At 41.9% G+C, this 19,839-nt stretch overlaps 1 protein-coding gene across 3 annotated transcripts; it reads left to right on the top strand.

The window, feature by feature from the left end:
- The first annotated feature begins 666 nt into the window (after positions 1-666).
- LOC118389953 (heat shock cognate 70 kDa protein) lies at positions 667-19,485 on the top strand. Of its 3 annotated transcripts, none has more exons than XM_035779989.2 (9): positions 667-866; positions 16,038-16,247; positions 16,445-16,650; positions 16,741-16,893; positions 17,221-17,776; positions 17,998-18,200; positions 18,427-18,625; positions 18,737-18,969; positions 19,070-19,485. In XM_035779989.2, the coding sequence occupies exons 2-9, from the start codon at positions 16,043-16,045 to the stop codon at positions 19,256-19,258; spliced, it is 1,944 nt and encodes a 647-aa protein (XP_035635882.1). In that variant the 5' UTR covers positions 667-866; positions 16,038-16,042; the 3' UTR covers positions 19,259-19,485. The 3 variants fall into 3 exon arrangements, with proteins under 3 accessions (XP_035635882.1, XP_035635883.1, XP_035635880.1); XM_035779990.2 differs by lacking the exon at positions 667-866 and adding an exon at positions 15,560-15,704; XM_035779987.2 differs by lacking the exon at positions 667-866 and adding an exon at positions 15,570-15,738.
- Positions 19,486-19,839: the final 354 nt, after the last annotated feature.

The raw sequence follows: 19,839 nt of genomic DNA, 5'->3' as shown, positions 1-19,839 counted from the left end.
GGTTGGTTAAAGGCTGACATACAGAGCCACCAGTAACATGTGACATTGTTACATTTCCTTCCTGGGAACATTTAGCCTAGAGGTAAGGCAGCAGGTAGCTTAGTGGTTAGAGTGTTGGGCCAGCGAAAGGTTTCTAGATCGAATCCCCGAGCTGACATGTCAAAATCTGTCATTCTGCCCCTGAACAAGGCAGTTAACCCACTGTTCCTAGGCTATTGTTATAAGTAAGAATTTGTTCTTAACTGACTTGCCAAGTTAAATAAAGGTTAAATAAAACATTTAAATTAGTGGGGGCTGCTGAGGGAAGATGGCTCATAATGGCTGGAACAGAATCAATGTGTTTGATGCCATTATTATTAGTAGTCTCCACTGGTGTAAATGTGGTTGTATATTGGCAGATGTAAAAGCACAGTTCAAACTAGATTTCTGGGACTCCGATTTCAGTGGGTCAGTCCCAGTTAATTGATTAGGAAAGGTCTAGAATATTATCTTGCTATTTCCGGGGCTATATAAATATTCTGTCGACCTACGTTTTTTCCCCCAAGGAATTTATGTAACGCACGAGCTAAACTTCAACCAATCAGAGTTCAATGCGTTGAGGGACAGCGTACAGAAAAATGTAACTGATCCTAGTGCTGGTTGATTCCTTACGTGGCCATATAACGTATTCCGCATTGAACAATAGTGGCTACATTCTGATTGTAGATCAGTTTCAGTCTGCTAGAACATACTAGAAGTGTAACATTTATTTTCACCGGCAGGTGAGGAATTATTGGAAGAAGATATCCGGAAGAGGCTTCGTCTCATTCATCGGGTTGCGGAGACTGCGAACAGCTTTCATTCCGAATTGCGTCCATTATATCCAGGTAATTAAAGCAACAAAATGTTCAGCTGTTATATCCTACATCATTGTCAGTTATAGGCATATGTAATGTGACGTTTCCTACAATTGTTTCTTGGCTACCCATATTCACTTTTGTGTCAGTGTGTCCTTATAATTAGAATCCACATGTGTATACTTATTTGTTGATTTAAGATAATTTGATGTCTACATTGTTGTATTCACTGGGGGTTTATTCAACCATTCTCTGAGACGACAGCTAAGAGATGCCAGAGCAGTCTCTAGAAAATGTAATACGGCCCCGGTGAAATGGCCGCAATTAATTGTAATGCGCATGGATGCGGAGCCAGCTGTACTGCAGTACTTACAGCGTTGTCCTTCAGAATCCCGGGTGGGGGAGGGTACAAAACGGTCGTGACTTGCGACAGATGAAATTTACCATTGAAATAGCTCGAGAGTTTGAACTGGATGTTTTGAAACCAGGCAGCAATTTGGCGCTTTCCGTTGCTATGGCAAATAGACAGCTCTAAACTGATTGAGGACCACATTCATTAGTAATTAGGTCCTCAATCAGTTTAGAGCTGCCCTAGTGCAGAGGTTCCCAAACTTTTTATACCCCTTCAAATATTCAACCTCCAGCTGCATACCCCCTCTAGCACCAGGGTCAGCACACTCTCAATTTTTTTTTTTTTTTGCCATTGTTGTAAGCCTACCACACACACACACTATATGATACATTTCTTAAACATAAGAATGAGTGTGAGTTGTTGTCACAACCCGGCTCCTGGGAAGTGACAAAGAGCTCTTAATTGGACCAGGGCACAAATAATAATAATCAATAATTTTGCTCTTTCGATGAACAAACCTTATTTGTTCATTGGAAATTATGAATAACTCACCACAGGTTAATGAGAAGGGTGTGCTTGAAAGGATGCACAAAACTCCACAATGTTGGGTTGTATTAGAGAGGGTCTCAAAATTAAATCATTTCCCACACACAGTCTGTGCCTGTATTTAGTTTTCATGCTAGTGAGGGCCGAGAATCCACTCTCACATAGGTACATGGTTGCAAAGGGCACCAGTGTCTTAACAGTGCGACTTGCCAAGGCAGGATACTCTGAGCGCAGCCCAATCCAGAAGTCTGGCAGTGGCTTCTGATTAAATAACATTTTCACAGAACTGCTTGTTGCAATTTCGATGAGGCTCTCTTCAGATATCGGTAAGTGGACTGGAGGCAAGGCACAAAAGGGATAACGAATCCAGTTGTTCATGTCGTCTGTTTCGGGAAAGTACCTGTGTAATTGCACACCCAACTCACTTAGGTGCTATATCACATTTGACATTGTCCATAAGCTTGAGTTCATTTGCACACAAAAAAATCATACAATGATGTAAAGACCTGTGTGTTGTCCTTGTTAATGCAGACAGAGAAGAGCTCCAACTTCTTAATCATAGTCTCAATTTTGTCCCGCACATTGAATATAGCTGCAGAGAGTCCCTGTAATCCTAGATTCAGATCATTCAGGCGAGAAAACACATCACCCAGATAGGCCAGTGGTGTGAGAAACTCGTCATCATGCAAGCGGTCAGGAAAGTGAAAATGGTGGTCAGTAAAGAAAACTTTAAGCTCGTCTCTCAATTTAAAAAAATGTGTCAATACTTTGCCCCTTGATAACCAGCGCACTTCTATATGTTGTAAAAGCGTTACATGGTCGCTGCCAATATCATTGCATAGTGCAGAAAATACACGAGAGTTCAGGGGCCTTGCTTTAACAAAGATAATATTTCACTGTAGTGTCCAAAACGTCTTTCAAGCTGTCAGGCATTCCACTATGTCTCCTTGTCATGGCTTTTGCGCCATCAGTACAGATACCAACACATATTGACCACCAAAGTCCATTTTATGTCACAAAGCTGTCCAGTACTTAAAAAAATTACACTCCTGTTGTCCTGGTTTCCAGTGGTTTGCAGAAGAGGATGTCTTCCTTAATTGACCCTCCATAAACGTAATGGACATATACCAGGAGCTGTGCCAGGCCCGCTACATCTGTTGACTCATCCGTCTGTAACGCACAGAATCCCCCTCAATCAGCCTCCTGAGAAATTATCTTCAGCGAGACTGGGGTTTGGCAGGTCCTTAAGGCCTAATGTGGCTCCGCTCTACTCATAGAGTTACAACTCCGGTAACTATCGTTCTATATCGTGGAGCTCAACACTCCAAAATGTGCTCCCTGCCGAGCCTAACTCTTCCCACTTAATGAACAGGTCGGGCCCAGCAATGGCTACGACCAAAACCTGCAGTACTGTAACACACTGTGAAAACAGACTGTGTCACAATGTACTGCGTCCTCGGTCTAATCCACCCTCCTCAGTCTAAAAGCATAGCCAATGACTAGTGGGCAGATAAACATATTGAGTCATACTAATCTCTACGAGTGGATAGATGAGCTCAAAACTGTCAATACTAAAGATTAGTCTAAGATTAGTCCAAAAGTACTGTAACACAAGTCATAGACTTGTGAGCAGGATACAACACATGACTCTACTGTGCTACACCCTCAGCCAGGAGTCATGTCATGTAGTTATTCTAATAGGAGAAAGCGGACCTGATGGAAACCCTGTCCATTGATCCTGCGTTTCCCGCCTTCCCACCAGCAAAGCTGAGAATAGGCAGAACCCATTTAGAAGACCTACTCACTGATTTCTCAGTGTAACCCGCCACACTCAATCCATAGGCAAAGCCAATGATTCGTGGGCAGATAATAGAATATGGGCCACCTACTCTGCATCAGCAGATAGATGATACCTTAATATTCTATCAAATTTAGTGACCGGTTTAATAGTAAAGTAATACTAGTTAACAACACTATTTCCCTCATCACTCCTCCCCAACACAGTGATACACTGGTGGGCAGTCTTGACATTCATTCCCTGTTGTACTGACAGTGTCAGACAAAGGTCATGTCGCATGCCTCTCTCCTTGACAAAAAGAGCAGACCTAATGGGAAACCTGCCCAATCGTCCTGCATCTTTTCTTAATTCAAGTTCTCACTTCATGTACAGAACGAGCTAGAGAGTTATACGACATGTCTAACAGGTAGAATCGGATAAAAGGAGACAGTGGCGCCCACGGCGCAGCTGCACAAATATCCTCTACCCCAGTTCCTCTAAAAAGGGCCGTAGACGCTGCTGCTCCACGAGTTGAGTGGGCTCTTATTCCCTGAGGCAGTAGCCACCCTGCCACCTCATAAGCCGTCTCATTGCCTTCACAAAGCCAATGAGACAGCCGCTGTTTTGAAAGTGGTCTACCCAGTGTACTAGCACTGTGACACACAAATAGCTGAAGCGATGACCTAATCGTCGCTGTGCATTACACGTAGCACGCCAAGGCGCGCACTGGGCACAGGCGATGAAGCCTCCTCTCTCCACTCCACATGGGGGGTGCTCAACGGTCTGTGAAAAGCTCTTCATAACCATCGGCATAAATGCAGGGTTAGAACGTAACACCGCTCTGCTCAGTTCGCCGTTAATGGCAAGGCAGTCGGGTCTCGTCGAAAGAGCACCCAAATCACTGACGCGCTTGGCCGTAGTCAAAGCAAGCAACAGTGCCGTCTTCAGAGAACATCTTGAGGGGGATTTGATTCAGTGGCCCGAACGGCGTCTCGCAGAATGCCTTGAGTACCAAAGTTATATCCCACTGGGGCAGCGTGGCTCTAGGCATTGGCCTAAGCTGCTGCGTTCCCAATAGAAACCGTTTCACTAGAGGGTGACAAGACGATGTCTCTGCCAAACTCATCATGACAAGCTGAAATTGCTGCCGAGAACACGTTAATGGTGGTGGGTGAGCGCTGTTTGTGAAACATGAACTGTAGGAAAGAGAGCATGCCCTTGACATGACAGCATACAGGTTCCACATTCTATGTGGCAGTTATTTTCCCAATATTGTTAAGTAGAGTGGATTATTTCCGGAGAAAAATCCAGACACTTCCCAACATCCTCGTCTTCTCTAGCGGTGCAGTCATCATATGACGCCTCAGAACCTGAGGTTAACACAGACATGGCGTCCTCTAGAGGGAGATCTACCCTGAAATGCCCACCGCTGCTTCCTCTCTTTTAAGAAAGGAGGGCGCAGCTAGGGTATTTCGGGGGGTCTGTGAGGCTGCCCCTAGCACGCTGTGAACCTAAGCACACGAAACATAAGTTGTGCAGGGCCATAGCCGCCATAGTGGATCAGCGACACTGAGCTCTTAAAAGAGCTTTTGGGGTGGAAAATGCGTGCTCATTGAAGGATGATGTCGAGACCAGGAGATCGACAGCGGGTTCGCCCTGAGACTTCTCTCTTCTCTTCTAGGCTTCTTCAGGCCAGTCCTGTCGCTGAAGATAATGGGAGGCTGTTTGAGGGGATGAGTCCCCTTATATAGAGACACCTGTACTCCTATTGACTGCAGGTGTGTGTATAATTTCTCAGGCTATTCACTGCCTAGGCAGCGGGGTAAACCACGAGGAGCAGAGCTCCACGATATAGAACATTTCCTGCCATGTCACTGATGTGTTGTGAAACAGTGTTGTTTGATGAAGTAATTGTCTGTATAGGTTTTTTGGCCTTTTTCCCCCAACATTGTCCCAGCCGCATATCTGCGGCAGCAGGAGGAATTAAGTCCTTCAAATAGTATGGGACTTGCCTGTCCAAGCCACTCTGTAGCTCACCATATAAGACGCTTCTCGCCCTTCTTATTAATGGTATCTGTTGCTTCTATATGTCTTACTACTCGAAAGTCGTCTTTATTGTCGCTCCAAAACCCCTGGTGGCTTAATTTTCAAATGGTCATGTTTTGTTTCTAAATGTCTGCGCAATAGTGAAGGTTTCCAGTGAGAGAGTAATGGTTAATGTGATTGGATGTTATTTATTTGACTAGGCTACCTGTATTTGACATTGTGTTGTTATTTCGCTGAACACTAGATGGTTTAATTTTATTTTTGGCAATGAAACGAGGCTACTCAGGCAAGAAAAAAACCTCACCCAAATGTGAATCACATTTTTATTTGGCGTACTCCGATGGCATTGGGCGTACCCCAGTTTGGGAATACCTGCCCTCGAGGCACAAGAACATCACATTTAAGAACATTTTGAAGATTGTTCCACAAATAAGGTGCAAGAAAACAGAACGCTGATTTACCTAACTCAGAGACAGAATTTTCAGAGTTGGCCATCCCTGAGACCAGGTGTGGTAACTCGTATGTCTAAAGTTTAGTAATGATGTTAGGTACAGTGGGACTTTTTGCAAAAGGGATTTATAAATGCAAAAATGGTAATGTATCAACCTACGTGACATCAAAGAGGGCCAACCAACTTTCTGGTAGAAAATGCAGTGATGAGTACTAAAATTGACATCGTAATAAAATGTAGTGTAACCGCATCTAACCGCTTTAATGAAGTGGCAGCTGCGTTCATATAGATGTCGCCATAGTCTAGGACTGAGAGGAACGTTGACTGAATAATCTGCGTTCGACTATTTAGCGAAAGGCAGGACCTATTTCTATAGAATAAACTCATTTTTATTCTCCGCTTCTTAGCAAACTAATCAATCTGCTTTTTAAAAGACAGCTTTTCACCTATCAATACTGTATGCCAATATATTTGCAAGCATGGACACGATCAAGTACATATTGTTAAATCAGACTTATTTTTATGGGCTCCAGAGAAGAACATATACTTAGTTTTGCCTGCATTCAGCACTAATTTCAGGTCAATAAAGCTTTTCTGTAATACAATGATGACAGACTGTAGTTCAGCTAGAGCCTGGTCAACTGTGGGGGCAATAGCATACACAACAGTATCATCGGCATACAAGTGCAGGCTACATTGAATATTTTTTTTTTACATTCAATATTCTTAATGTAAAATGTACAGGACCCGGAATTGACCCCTGCGGGGGACATCTTTCGTAATATCCAGGAAATCTGTTTGAACACCATCAGTAGATATACATTGAGTTTCATCTGTCAAGTAATTTTATAACCAGTTACATGCAGCCTGGTCTAGACCAATTGAGGAAAGCATCCGAATTAGCAGTGACTGATCAACAGTATCGAAAGCCAATGAAGAGGGCAGCACAATGTTGACTTTATACTTTTAACTATAGACTCCTCATTCATTTGTAATGACAGCTAGGTAGTATTCATATGGGATGTAAGTGACATGCCAATTTAGCTAACGTCACTTCCATCAGGAAGCACGATGACAAGCTCGTGGGAATTACTAATTCACCGATGTTGTATCGAGGTGCTTACCGACGTGAGTGCTTCCTACTAGGTAGCAGTATTTACGGTGTTGCTGGTGGCTGCTAAAGGCGTCCGTATGCTTCCCAGACTAAATAGTTTCCGCATACTTATGAAGATATTTTGTGATGTTTTTTCGGCAAAAAAAGAGGCAAGCCAAAGTCTGTAGACAAATCCTACACTTCCTCATCAGCGATTGGTCAAAACTAGGGATTCTTTAATGAAGTGCCTGTTGTCATTTGACGAGAGACGACTCGCTCTCATGCACATTTTTTCACTGGAGAAATACTGCACCAAATATTGTAGTCAGATGCAAAGTTGCGCAACTAAGATCTCGACAAAACCGTCAAAATGAATGGCAGATTTCTTCAGTTATCTTCATTGAATGACTATTTTGAGGAAGTGTCTACTGGGTTTTCTCGTAATTCAAGTGAAGGTATTTTAAAGGAGTATGCGAGCACACTCATTCGGCTAGTAGAGCTCGGCTAGACGCCAGCCAAACTGAAGCATGCTGACAATGTGGCCAATTTTCTTCCCTCCCATGATTTGATAAAAAGTAGGATACTACCCTATACAATAAATAACTAATACTGATAACCATCTAGATGTCAAGAATGAACGGTAACAACAAGCACTGCGGTCCAGCAACAGTGTGGGGAGTAGCTGGGCTAGAGTAGCCAATATTAGGTTGACGGTCACAGTAAGCACACTCAGGGCCGGCCCGCACATTAGGCAGAATTACGCGGCTGCCTAATTGACACACAAAACCTCACATAATTCTGCCCCAAAACAATGACCATTTCTCTCAACCAGTGGTATATAGGATTTTTAGGGGAGCGCTGATTCCGCCCTTTGATGAGCAGTACCCACTTTGTCAAAGGCAGGAGTGTAAAATATTTAGCATGTCCATTCCCTGCGCGCCTTTCCACGGTGCTGTTGGAGATGCATCGCTGTGGCGCTCCACCAACATTCCGTTAAAAAAACATCTAACTTAAGCTATTTCTGCTACATAATTTATGGTATAAAAAAGAATGTGGACTTTTCTGTAGCCTACAGGCTGGAGATAGAATGTATGACAATGTAATGAGAAGGACACTTTTTACGTTATGCAGGTTTCTCCGATCAAATAGCCTAACCTAAATGGCGCCTAATCAAATGGAAAAATACACTGACATGTTAACACACCTAGCTTTGATGCAACCAAGAATGTACTGGACTCATGGTTGCATCGACGCTAACAAACAGCATATCATAAAAGCAGGACAGGTCAAAGTAAAATGGACTATGGAATGGACAATCGGGCTAATCACAACTGCATTTTTCCTATTTTGTTGCCTTACAACCTGGAATTAAAATAGATTTTTGGGGGGTTTGTATCATTTGATTTACACAACATGCCTACCACTTTGAAGATGCAAAATATTTTTTATTGTGCAACATTAAATGTAAAATGTAAAACAAGAAATAAGACAAAAAAACAGAACTTGAGCGGGCATAACTATTCAACCCCCCAAAGTCAATACTCTGTAGAGCCACCTTTTGCAGCAATTACAGCTGTAAATCTCTTGGGGTATGTCTCTATAAGCTTGGTACATCTAGCCACTGGGATTTATGCCCATTCTTCAAGGCAAAACTGATCTAGCTCCTTCAAGTTGGATGGGTTTCACTGGTGTACAGTAATCTTTAAGTCATACCACAGATGGATTGAGGTCTGGGCTTTGACTTGGCCATTCCAAGACGTTTAAATGTTTCCCCTTAAAGCACTCGTGTATTGCTTTAGCAGTATGCTTAGGGTCATTGTCCTGCTGGAAGGTGAACCTCTGTCCCAGTCTCAAATCTCTTGAAGACTGAAACAGGTTTCCCTTAAGAATTTCCCTGTATTTAGCGCCATTCATAATTTCTTCAATTCTGACCAGTTTCCCAGTCCCTGCTGATGAAAAACATACCAACATGCTTCACTGTGGGGATGGTGTTCTCGGGGTGATGAGAGGTGTTGGGTTTGCGCCAGACATAGCGTTTTCCTTGATGACCAAAAGGCTACATTTGTCTCATCTAACCAGAGTACCTTCTTCCATATGTTTGGGGAGTCTCCCACATGCCTTCTGGCAAACACCGAACGTGTTTGCATATTTTTTTCTTTAAGCAATGGCTTTTTTTCTGGACACTCTTCTGTAAAGCCCAGCACTGTAGAGTGTACGGCTTAAAGTGGTCCTATGGACAGATACCCTAATCTCCGCTGTGGAGCTTTGCAGCTCCTTCAGGGTTATCTTTGGTCACTTTGTTGCCTCTCTGATTAAAGACCTTGGCTGGTCTGTGAGTTTTGGTGGGCGGCCCTCTCTTGGCAGGTTTGTTGTGGTGCCATATTCTTTCCATTTTTAAATAATGGATTTAATGGTGCTCCGTGGGATGTTCAAAGTTTCAGATATTTTTTTTATAACCCAACCCTGATCTGTACTTCTCCACGACTTTGTCCCTGACCTGTTTGGAGAGCTCCTTGGTATTCATGGTGCCGCTTGCTTGGTGGTGCCCCTTGCTTAGTGGTGTTGCAGACTCTGGGGCCTTTCAGAACAGGTGTGTATATATACTGAGTTCATGTGACAGATCATGTGACACTTAGATTAAATACAGGTGAACTTTATTTAACTAATTATGTGACTTCTGAAGGTAATTGGTTCCACCAGATCTTATTTAGGGGCTTCATAGCAAAGGGGGTGAATACATATGCACGCACCACTTTTCCTCTTTACATTTTGTTGGGAAACAAGTTCTATTTTTCATTTCACTTCATCAGTTTGGACTATTTTGTGTATGTCCATTACATGAAATCCAAATATAAATCTATTTAAATTACAGGTTGTAATTCAACAAAATAGGAAAAATGCCAAGGTGGTTGAATACTTTTGCAAGGCACTGTAACTTCTGATGAATTTGGGTATCTGATATTCAGAGCTTAAATTGCCAAGTTGATTAGTTACAGGAATCAGGACTAATAAAGCCAATGCAACTGCCTGTTTTACAAACTGTAGTTCTACCATATGGATGGGCATTCATTGAATTCCATTGTGGGCTGACACTAGGCTACACCCCAGTAAGCATGGGCCAATTTCTTTTGGATGTTTGATTCAGATTTGGTCCGGTCTGAACTGGTCTTGATTTGGTCCAAAAATAGACTTCTATAAATGACGTCTTCAACTTTCATTCAGAACTTAAAATGAACCTAACTCTAACGTCTGGAAAATACGTATTTTAGATGTCTTTTCAATGTAATTTTGCTTACTGGGGCTATTCTAGATTTTGCTGGGTATAGATCGGTTAGCTGACAACAGTAAGGAAAATTATGTGCGCGCTTCCTGTTTTGTGATTCTGGTTGGCCAGATTGCTAGCAAGAATGACCAGAAACTGCCAAATGGGGAGAATCATAAGTGGCTCATTTCATCTTGTTATTGATTCCATGTAAAAAAAAAATAGATGTTTTGACTGATTCTATTTCAATGTTAATATGGCTAAAATTCACTAGCTAGCTAACAATAAGGTGACCAGATTTCTGAAATGAAAACCAGGGACATTTCCAGTTCGGTGGTATATCACTATATCATTTAAATATCCAATGTTATTATCTATGAAATAAAAATGGGGGACAATTCTGATTTCATGTATTTAGTCTAATAGGCACACTGTGATAGAAAACAACTATATTACAGAAACACTACAGACAAGACAGAACTGATCTGAACAGCCATTCAGTGGTCCTGGTAGAATAAGAAAGGAAGACCACATGAACAAAATTAAAAAAAACAGACAATAGTATATATGAAATGCTTAACAACATAATAAAGAAGTAAGACGATGATGAGATTGGTAACTACATAATATACTTATACCAACCTAATCTGTATATTTCTCAGAAGAATGTATTTTCTTCAGGATTCCCTCTGTCTTTGGCCAGGTTCTCCATGAACTCCTGGCAGGGGAGGTTTAAGTTTGTCTTCACAATAAGCATGGCCTTGATGGTAGGAACAGTGAACCTATTTCTTGCTGCTGTCCAAATATCATTCATTTGGGAGAACACTCTCTCGACTGGTGCATTACTTCCAGGTAAGCACATGACAACAGACGCTAATCCGCCAGGTTAGTGTGTGGGACGTCATTCTTTTTGAAGTGGGTAACCACCATGCTCCATCTCTGACTAAGCGGTGTCTCAGATGTTTTCCATTCTTCAAGCGATTTCCCCCCTTTAGGAACACTTGCAGGCCAGTAACCTCGTCAAACAATGCATCCACATTCATGGTCACTTTGGGGCTGCCATCATATACAGTTGAACTTGGAATCTGGATCTCTTCACGCTGCGGTTGCCTTTTTAAAAGGAGACAATGTAAATATTTTTGGTTTATCTGTGTGCTTTCCCTATGCTTGCAAGTAGTTCACAGCCACAGTGAGGAATGATTGGGATGTTTTGAGAAAGCTCTCTTTAGACATTGCTCTATTTTCCTCTAGCTCTCTCAGAAGTCCTCTGACCAAAACTGGAATGAAGTTGTCATCACGTCTTGCAGTCAATTTTGCTTCAACGTTCCCAGAATTTCAGCTGACTCCACAGCACAGCGGTCCTGGCCTTCAAGCATCTTGATCGTGTCACTGAATACGGGCAGGTTTCAGATGGACAAAGGCCAACCAAATTTGAGTCAGTGGATCTTCAATCATTGTTTGCAGGACAACAGGGTATTTGTCTTCAGAAATAAAAAAATATTTCAATGGCACATACATTTTCATCACTCGTTCTAGAGCAGGGACAGTCAGCAAACATTGCTGTGTCCTAAAATGATACTCCTGGCCAACAAACTCACAAAAGCTCTTCAGTCTTTCTACTCTGATGGTGAAAATATCTTTGTTAGCAGGTACTCAACATCAAGGGGTATCATATCCAAAGCTGTTCTGGCCGTGTTATGAATGATGTGGGCAGGACAACCTAAGCCAATCACCTCCTGTTGCAGAGCATTTTTAACTTTGGTATGGACATTGATCCTCCCCAGCCTATTCAGTCCTCCAAAGTTGGTATTTGTCTTGTCGGCAGGGAATTCCACAACTTTGTTTTCCAGGTTAGGTTTTTGGATGACCACCAGGACCTCAGATGCAATTTCCTCTGCAATTTGCTTCCTCTGCTTTTCCACAGCAGTTTTCTCTTAAACTAGCGCAAGCAAGTAACGTTAGTTAGTAGAAGACGAGTGAATGAAGCTGCTATAGCGAGCAGCCCCATCTGTTGGCCAAAACAAGCACAACACGATTGAGACATCAACCGGTATGCTCCTGCCTGGTCTTTCTTGCCACGTAAAATATTATTTCACTTCGTGGTCTGTTTTTAACGCACAGTTAAAAACGGGGACCGCTCCAGCAGGGGACAGGCCACCAAAAACGGGTCTGGTCACCCTAGCTAACAAACAACTTTAACAATGCATTTGAGAGACAAGTGTTCATTGTGCTAATTTATTTACGTTTTCAATAAACATTGGAGACTAAATATAGTTTACATGTTGTCAATAATCTAAGCCAACTCTGTTTGTTTTGCCCCATAGTTGCGCATGCCTTGGTTTTGTTGCTAAACAACCAGCCTGTCTATAGGAGGGCACAATTTCTTTGGCCAATCTAGGGTGGCAGAACAGCCAGGAGTGGGCCTGAGCACACGCATGCAACAGTACAACCATCATCAACTCTTTCATCGAAAATTAACAATCATACATTTTATTAACTGAGAATGTACAATTACTTTGTGTAAAGCTAACAGTTAAATATGACTCATTCATCCTCTGGCTTCAAAGTGTTAAATCCAACTCTTGCGGTAGTTCAATTGTAAATCTCGTCTGTCGCTGTATTGCATCTAGTCACAACCGTGCAAAGCACGTGCCTCCCCAGATGGTCAGGGATCATCCCAGATAAAGATAAATCGCATTTGCGAACCACGCCAAACTGGGTGAAAGTGCAATGATGCAATTGCCAAGACAAGACATTCTGACATTTGATTGTGTAACATAATAATAGTAGGCTAAATAGTGTTGATGGTGTTCACTGTAGTATAATTTATAGGTTCAGAGATTTAAAAAAGCACCCCAGCTTATTTTGTGTGTACTCCTAATAGCTTGAGTGCCATTACCCACAGCCCTATGGGTTTGTATGCCCTTGGAAATTCCCTGCTGTCTCAATGTGTCAACCTCTGCTACATGGTGAATTTCCCATGGGACTGCAGTAGCATAGTCTTTACAGTAGTAAGGCAGCACACCATGTATACCTCTTGCCTTGCCTAAGATGGCTGCCTGGCCCATCCAATGCCAGCCCATACATGAATGGCGAAGATGCATAAAGATGGCAGCCCCCATGTACTTACCACAAATGCCTCGTTTGCTAAGGTCACCATATTGTACATTGCTCACTGTAAAAAAAATTGTAAAGGCATTACATGATTCAAATTCTAGCTCCAAGACAGCGGCGAAAAAGTAGATTGTGCTGATTGGTTCAATTTGCCAGTTTAAGAACTTTGTGGGAAGTAATAAAAACAAGGATGTCATTTCCAATAGTACCTCTATTTTTCTTGGCACACCTTAAACGTGATAATTCTGTGCAACTTCCGGCGTGTGTTTACTGTGAACATTGAGGCTTTACTCGCTTTAAGTTACAGTTTTAACGGTGACCACATAGGCTATTGTGACTATTTGATCAAAGTGTAGGCCTACCAGAGTGGCCTACCATCAAAACCAAAAATGCATCCCATAACATTTTAACATGGAAATAGAACAGCTATCATTCACCTACAGTAGCAGCAAGTGTGTGTTGTTCAATGTAGGCCTACATTTCATGAGATTTAAAAAAAATAAAAAAAACATGGAGGGCTTGTCATGAAGCTTTATCCACTTGTCCTGAAAATGTTGTTGTTTGACGCAATAAACCACTTTACAAAATAACATTCATTATTATTCCCATACCATTATTACAAGGAATCAGACAAATGCTACCCTCTTCCTATTGGCTACTTAGCTTATTCAAGACCACTCAAAATACAACACTGCCCCTTTAAAACATAAAAAAAGCTATTTACCTGCCTTGCTATTCAAAGATGGCTAGAAATGCACACATTTTGTGCTCTTGTAGGAAGCAACCACTCTCCTATTATTGAATAGAAATTAGCTATAACTGGGCTAATGACTCACTAACTAGCAAAAAATATGAACACATGTACGCAGGTGACAACATGCAGATCTCAAAACAAGCACCTCTACTCGTGACTGCTCATGCAGTAAACACAGTCCAGTTCAAAGTGAACAGCACAGATCCATATATGGCTATTTACATATAGGCCAACTGCAGTTCTGATAGGTTATGGTGCGCCGGTCTGTGTAAAGTATGTGCCTGAGTCGTGCTTGTCAATGCAGTAGAACCCTACTCTGATGTGTTCTGCCTACAAGAAAATCTCTTGCATAGTTTGCTTTGTTTCGGTATGTTACATTGGAAGTGGCTAATATTGTGTTGATTCAAGCACAATTCCCACGGTAGAGCGAAACGTTGATAGTGTTAATTAAAGGAGGAAACTGAGTGAAGTTCAATCTTGTACTTCTCTGCGCACGCTGATATTTCTTCTGCACTGCAGTCCAAGAGGAGCTGCGTGCAGTTTAGTAGGAACATTGTTAATATCTGAATTTCTCTATATTTATGCACCTTTGCCATCAGTTTAAAGAGTGACTGTCCCTAAAAAGCAAATTCTCATTTTTGAAAATGGCCTATGTGGCATCAATATGTGCAGATACATTTATTCTAGTGTCAAAATTGACTACGAAGTTTAAATAAGAAAATGTTGGTCATAAAGTATGTCTCGTACAAAACTGAGATTTGCAAGATGATAGGAAAACAAAATGATGTCATGGAATGAATAGTACCGTAACAGTTTTCCATGGGCTGTGTTTATTTTAATCTTGCCCAAATTCCCACAACTTGCAGAACCCAAATAATCATCAATTCAGAACTCAGATCACAATGCCAATGGTCAATTTGGTTGACATTTGATATCACAATGGGGCTAGTTAGGGACCATCAGTAAATTACACAGTGTACATGGAACAATAATTTAAAAGGTCAATAGCTCCAAATTTCAATGACTTAACCTTAAACCAACTATAAATTGTAGAACTTAATTTACAAATATTGAAAGCATTCAATGAGACAACTAAAAGATGTGCAACATGAAAAATATTGTCCCTTTTTACATTGTGTACTTTGACGGCCCCTAACTATCCCCAGAGATACGCTATCCAAAGTAAAACCAACTTTGCCACGGTGGCACACCAGCTGACTGAAGCTAATTGGCTTAATAATTTGGCTAACTCTTTCCACCTGCGTACACACAGGAAACACCCACATCAAGCCACACCACAAAACAAACTCACCTTTTATTTCTGTCAAGGCGGTTAGCATTTTTTTAATGAACCAAATCTAAAACAAGGCCAAATCAGGAAGTGCAGTCGCCCTTTAAATGAAACCGAAGGCCTAAGACTTTTTTGGAACCGGATTAGTCACCGTTCTTAGGAATTGAATTTCAACACAACGAGTTGGCATATTTCTCCATTAAGGAAGTTGCACATGTAATCTATGGTGGCTATGTTTACCCAGGCAGCCCAATTCAGATTTTTTTCCTACTTTTTTTTTTTTTTACTCATCTGATCAGCTTTGAAAAATATATTGTCACATCAGAGCTGATCTGATTGGTCAAAAGACCAATTAGTTAAAAAAATATCAGAATTGGGCTGCCTGTGTAAATACAGACACAGTGATTGATAAACTATTGTCCAAAGTCTCTATGGGTCACTTTACCTTGAGTGATTATGACTGCCACCTATTGGAAAGACTTTGCTCATCATTAAATATTTATCTGTTTTTACAGCAACTATGTCTAAGGGAACAGCAGTTGGCATTGATCTCGGGACCACTTACTCCTGCGTGGGTGTGTTCCAGCATGGTAAGGTTGAAATCATTGCCAACGACCAGGGTAACAGGACCACACCAAGCTACGTTGCCTTCACTGACTCTGAGAGGCTCATCGGTGATGCTGCCAAGAATCAGGTTGCCATGAACCCCTGCAACACAGTGTTCGGTAGGTTTATGTATTGCAATTGTGATTATTGGTAGATGTTTGTAAAGGTGTGATGCAGTTCCTGCCATTTGTAGTTTCCACCAGAGGTTTTATAACCTTCCTTGGATGTCTGAGTGAGAAACCAAAGATCAACTGCTATGATCGGAGTATGTCTATAATGCAATCGTTTTAACATACTTTTTATTTGCGTATTCCAGATGCTAAGCGTTTGATTGGTAGAAGATTTGAGGACACTGTGGTTCAGTCTGACATGAAACACTGGCCTTTCAACGTCATCAGCGATAGCGGACGCCCCAAAGTGGAGGTTGAATACAAAGGCGAGACCAAGAGCTTCTACCCTGAGGAAATCTCCTCCATGGTGTTGGTCAAGATGAAGGAGATTGCAGAGGCCTACCTTGGGAAGGTGAGTTTGAGTTGCATTGCAGTCTATTTCAGATTTTTATTGACAGTCTATTCATTCACAACTTATTTTTTTCTACCCTCATTTTTGCAGACTGTATCAAATGCGGTTGTAACAGTGCCAGCTTACTTTAACGACTCTCAGCGCCAAGCAACCAAAGACGCTGGAACAATCTCTGGTCTGAATGTTCTGCGAATCATCAATGAGCCAACCGCTGCCGCTATTGCTTATGGCTTGGACAAGAAGGTGAGACATATATATATATATTTTTAGAGCTCAGGAAGGTCTATTGAAATAATAATTTGATTTGGACAGACTAGATTTAAATTGCTATGATCAAGTTTATTCCTGCCATTAAGTTCTATATATATATGTATAGAACTGTGAACTGTATAGAACTGTGAACTATATATATATGTATAGAATGTAAATGTAAATGTAATATATATATATATATATATATCACACAGACGCACTGTACATGAGACAATATTTTTGTATGTATATATATCTCTCTCTCTCTAGCTAGCCATGTGTCATACTGTTTTAATATTGAACATTCTTCTGTTTCAGGTTGGTGCTGAAAGAAATGTCCTTATCTTTGATCTGGGTGGCGGCACCTTTGATGTGTCCATCCTGACCATTGAGGATGGCATCTTTGAGGTCAAGTCCACTGCTGGAGACACCCATCTGGGTGGAGAAGACTTTGACAACCGCATGGTCAACCACTTCATCGCAGAGTTCAAACGAAAGTACAAGAAAGATATCAGTGACAACAAGAGAGCTGTTCGCCGTCTCCGTACCGCCTGTGAGAGGGCAAAGCGCACCCTGTCCTCCAGCACCCAGGCCAGCATCGAGATTGACTCTCTGTACGAGGGAATCGACTTCTACACCTCCATCACCAGAGCTCGTTTTGAGGAACTCAACGCAGACCTTTTCCGTGGCACCTTGGACCCAGTGGAGAAATCCCTCCGTGATGCCAAGATGGACAAGGCCCAGGTCCACGATATTGTCCTGGTCGGAGGCTCCACTCGTATCCCCAAGATCCAGAAATTGCTCCAAGATTTCTTTAACGGCAAAGAGCTCAACAAGAGCATCAACCCCGACGAGGCTGTGGCCTATGGCGCAGGTGGGTCACTGATCATCTTGTGTTCACTCTGTGGTCATTGGGCTGCTATAACTAGCCCTATCCTAATAGTTTAGCTGTGATTTAAGTTTATTCCTGCCATTAGTACTCAAAAGACAAAAGATGGCCCAACACTCTCCTTTTTTAATGTCTGAGTAACAATGTTACTGTGGCTCTACAATTATATTTTTACATGAGTCTAACCTCACCATTCCCTTTTACAGCTGTCCAGGCAGCCATCCTCTCAGGTGACAAGTCTGAAAATGTCCAGGACCTGCTTCTGCTGGATGTCACCCCCCTGTCCCTGGGTATTGAGACAGCTGGAGGTGTTATGACTGTCCTGATCAAACGTAACACCACCATCCCAACCAAGCAGACCCAGACCTTCACCACCTACTCAGACAACCAGCCCGGTGTGCTCATTCAGGTGAAAATACCCTGCATAAAATGTACATTTCAGGGCAATGTTTCCTCATTCCTTCAGCCACTTGCTGTGATGAAGTTTACTCTTGCCATTCATAGATTCCACCAGAGGTTGAAAGACAAAATATGTCCCAATACCTTTGTTGGATGTCTAAGGGACTATTTAGTGAAATGTACTTCTCATTTGATGACCATGTATGGTTTTAGCTAATATAGACTTTATCCTCCAGGTGTATGAGGGTGAGAGGGCCATGACCAAGGACAACAACCTGTTGGGCAAGTTTGAGTTGACTGGAATCCCCCCTGCACCTCGCGGTGTTCCTCAGATTGAGGTCACCTTCGACATTGATGCAAACGGCATCCTCAATGTCTCTGCCGTTGATAAGAGCACTGGCAAGGAGAACAAGATCACCATCACCAATGACAAAGGTAGACACAATAAAATGTGACCAAAGTGAAATGCTATTACAATATGATACCCACTTGGATAGTGAGAGTATCCTTAACTTAAGACTTTTTTTTCTTTTTTTGTCTGACCAGGTCGCCTAAGCAAGGAGGACATTGAGCGCATGGTCCAGGAGGCTGAGAAGTACAAGTGTGAGGATGATGTGCAGCGTGACAAGGTTTCTTCCAAGAACTCCCTGGAGTCCTACTCTTTCAACATGAAATCCACAGTGGAGGATGAGAAACTACAGGGCAAGATCAGTGACGAGGACAAGACTAAGATTCTGGACAAGTGCAATGAGATCATTGCCTGGCTGGATAAGAACCAGGTACAGTATGTTGCTGTGCCCATTAATTTAAACCAAGTTATTACCTATAACGTGTCAAGAAGGTAAATAAATCAATCATAATCTGTATATTTTTTTTCAGACTGCGGAGAAGGAAGAGTATGAGCACCAGCAACAGGAGCTGGAGAAGGTGTGCAACCCCATCATCACCAAATTGTACCAGAGTGCCGGTGGTATGCCTGGTGGAATGCCTGGAGGCTTCTCAGGCGCTGGCGGTGCTGCTCCTGGAGGTGGTGGATCCTCAGGCCCCACTATCGAGGAAGTCGATTAAACCCAATGTCCCATCTCATCACTCTGTAAACACAAAGCATGTAACCCCAGAGTCCCAATTTGTAAATTTGGTCATTGGCTGAGTAATTTAAACTGATAAAAGCTGCTATGTGTGTTTTGAATACTTGAATATGTACACTGTCAAAACTATTGGGATTTTAAGGAAGAAGAGTTTGCCTGTCTATACATTTTGAGTCCTAGAGAATAAATTATTATTTATGTCACTAACCACGTTTCCATCCACAGTTTTTATGAGTAAAAAAATCACGATAGCTGTGATGTTAATGGCTAGTTTCGGTACAATTTTATAAATACCGGCAGATAATTTGTTCGTTTGACATGGTGGGAACTTTTTGTGTCGGTAAAATTAATTATGCGAGAAATGGTGGTGGAAATGCCTTTATGCGCAAATATTGATTTAATAACCAACATATCGAAGTAAACTTGGGAGTCACATAATGATATAGTGTGTGTGGTTCTCCCACTATGACTCGAAACCATGCAGTTTATTAGTCTACAAATGAAATAACTTATGAACTTCACAGGGTGGTGAAAGTGCACGATGATCTTGATGCTACTTTC

This window comes from Oncorhynchus keta, chromosome 11 (genome assembly GCF_023373465.1).
Source record: "Oncorhynchus keta strain PuntledgeMale-10-30-2019 chromosome 11, Oket_V2, whole genome shotgun sequence".
Classification (NCBI taxonomy): domain Eukaryota; kingdom Metazoa; phylum Chordata; class Actinopteri; order Salmoniformes; family Salmonidae; genus Oncorhynchus; species Oncorhynchus keta.
This window is presented reverse-complemented; position numbering and strand designations above follow the sequence as displayed.

Excerpts from the sequence above, each read along its gene's own strand:
- LOC118389953 (XM_035779989.2), top strand. The coding sequence starts at position 16,043 with ATGTCTAAGGGAACAGCAGTTGGCATTGATCTCGGGACCACTTACTCC. Across the intron at positions 16,894-17,220 it reads CTTATGGCTTGGACAAGAAG|GTTGGTGCTGAAAGAAATGT; the intron begins GTGAGACATATA and ends CTTCTGTTTCAG. Across the intron at positions 17,777-17,997 it reads GGCTGTGGCCTATGGCGCAG|CTGTCCAGGCAGCCATCCTC; the intron begins GTGGGTCACTGA and ends TCCCTTTTACAG.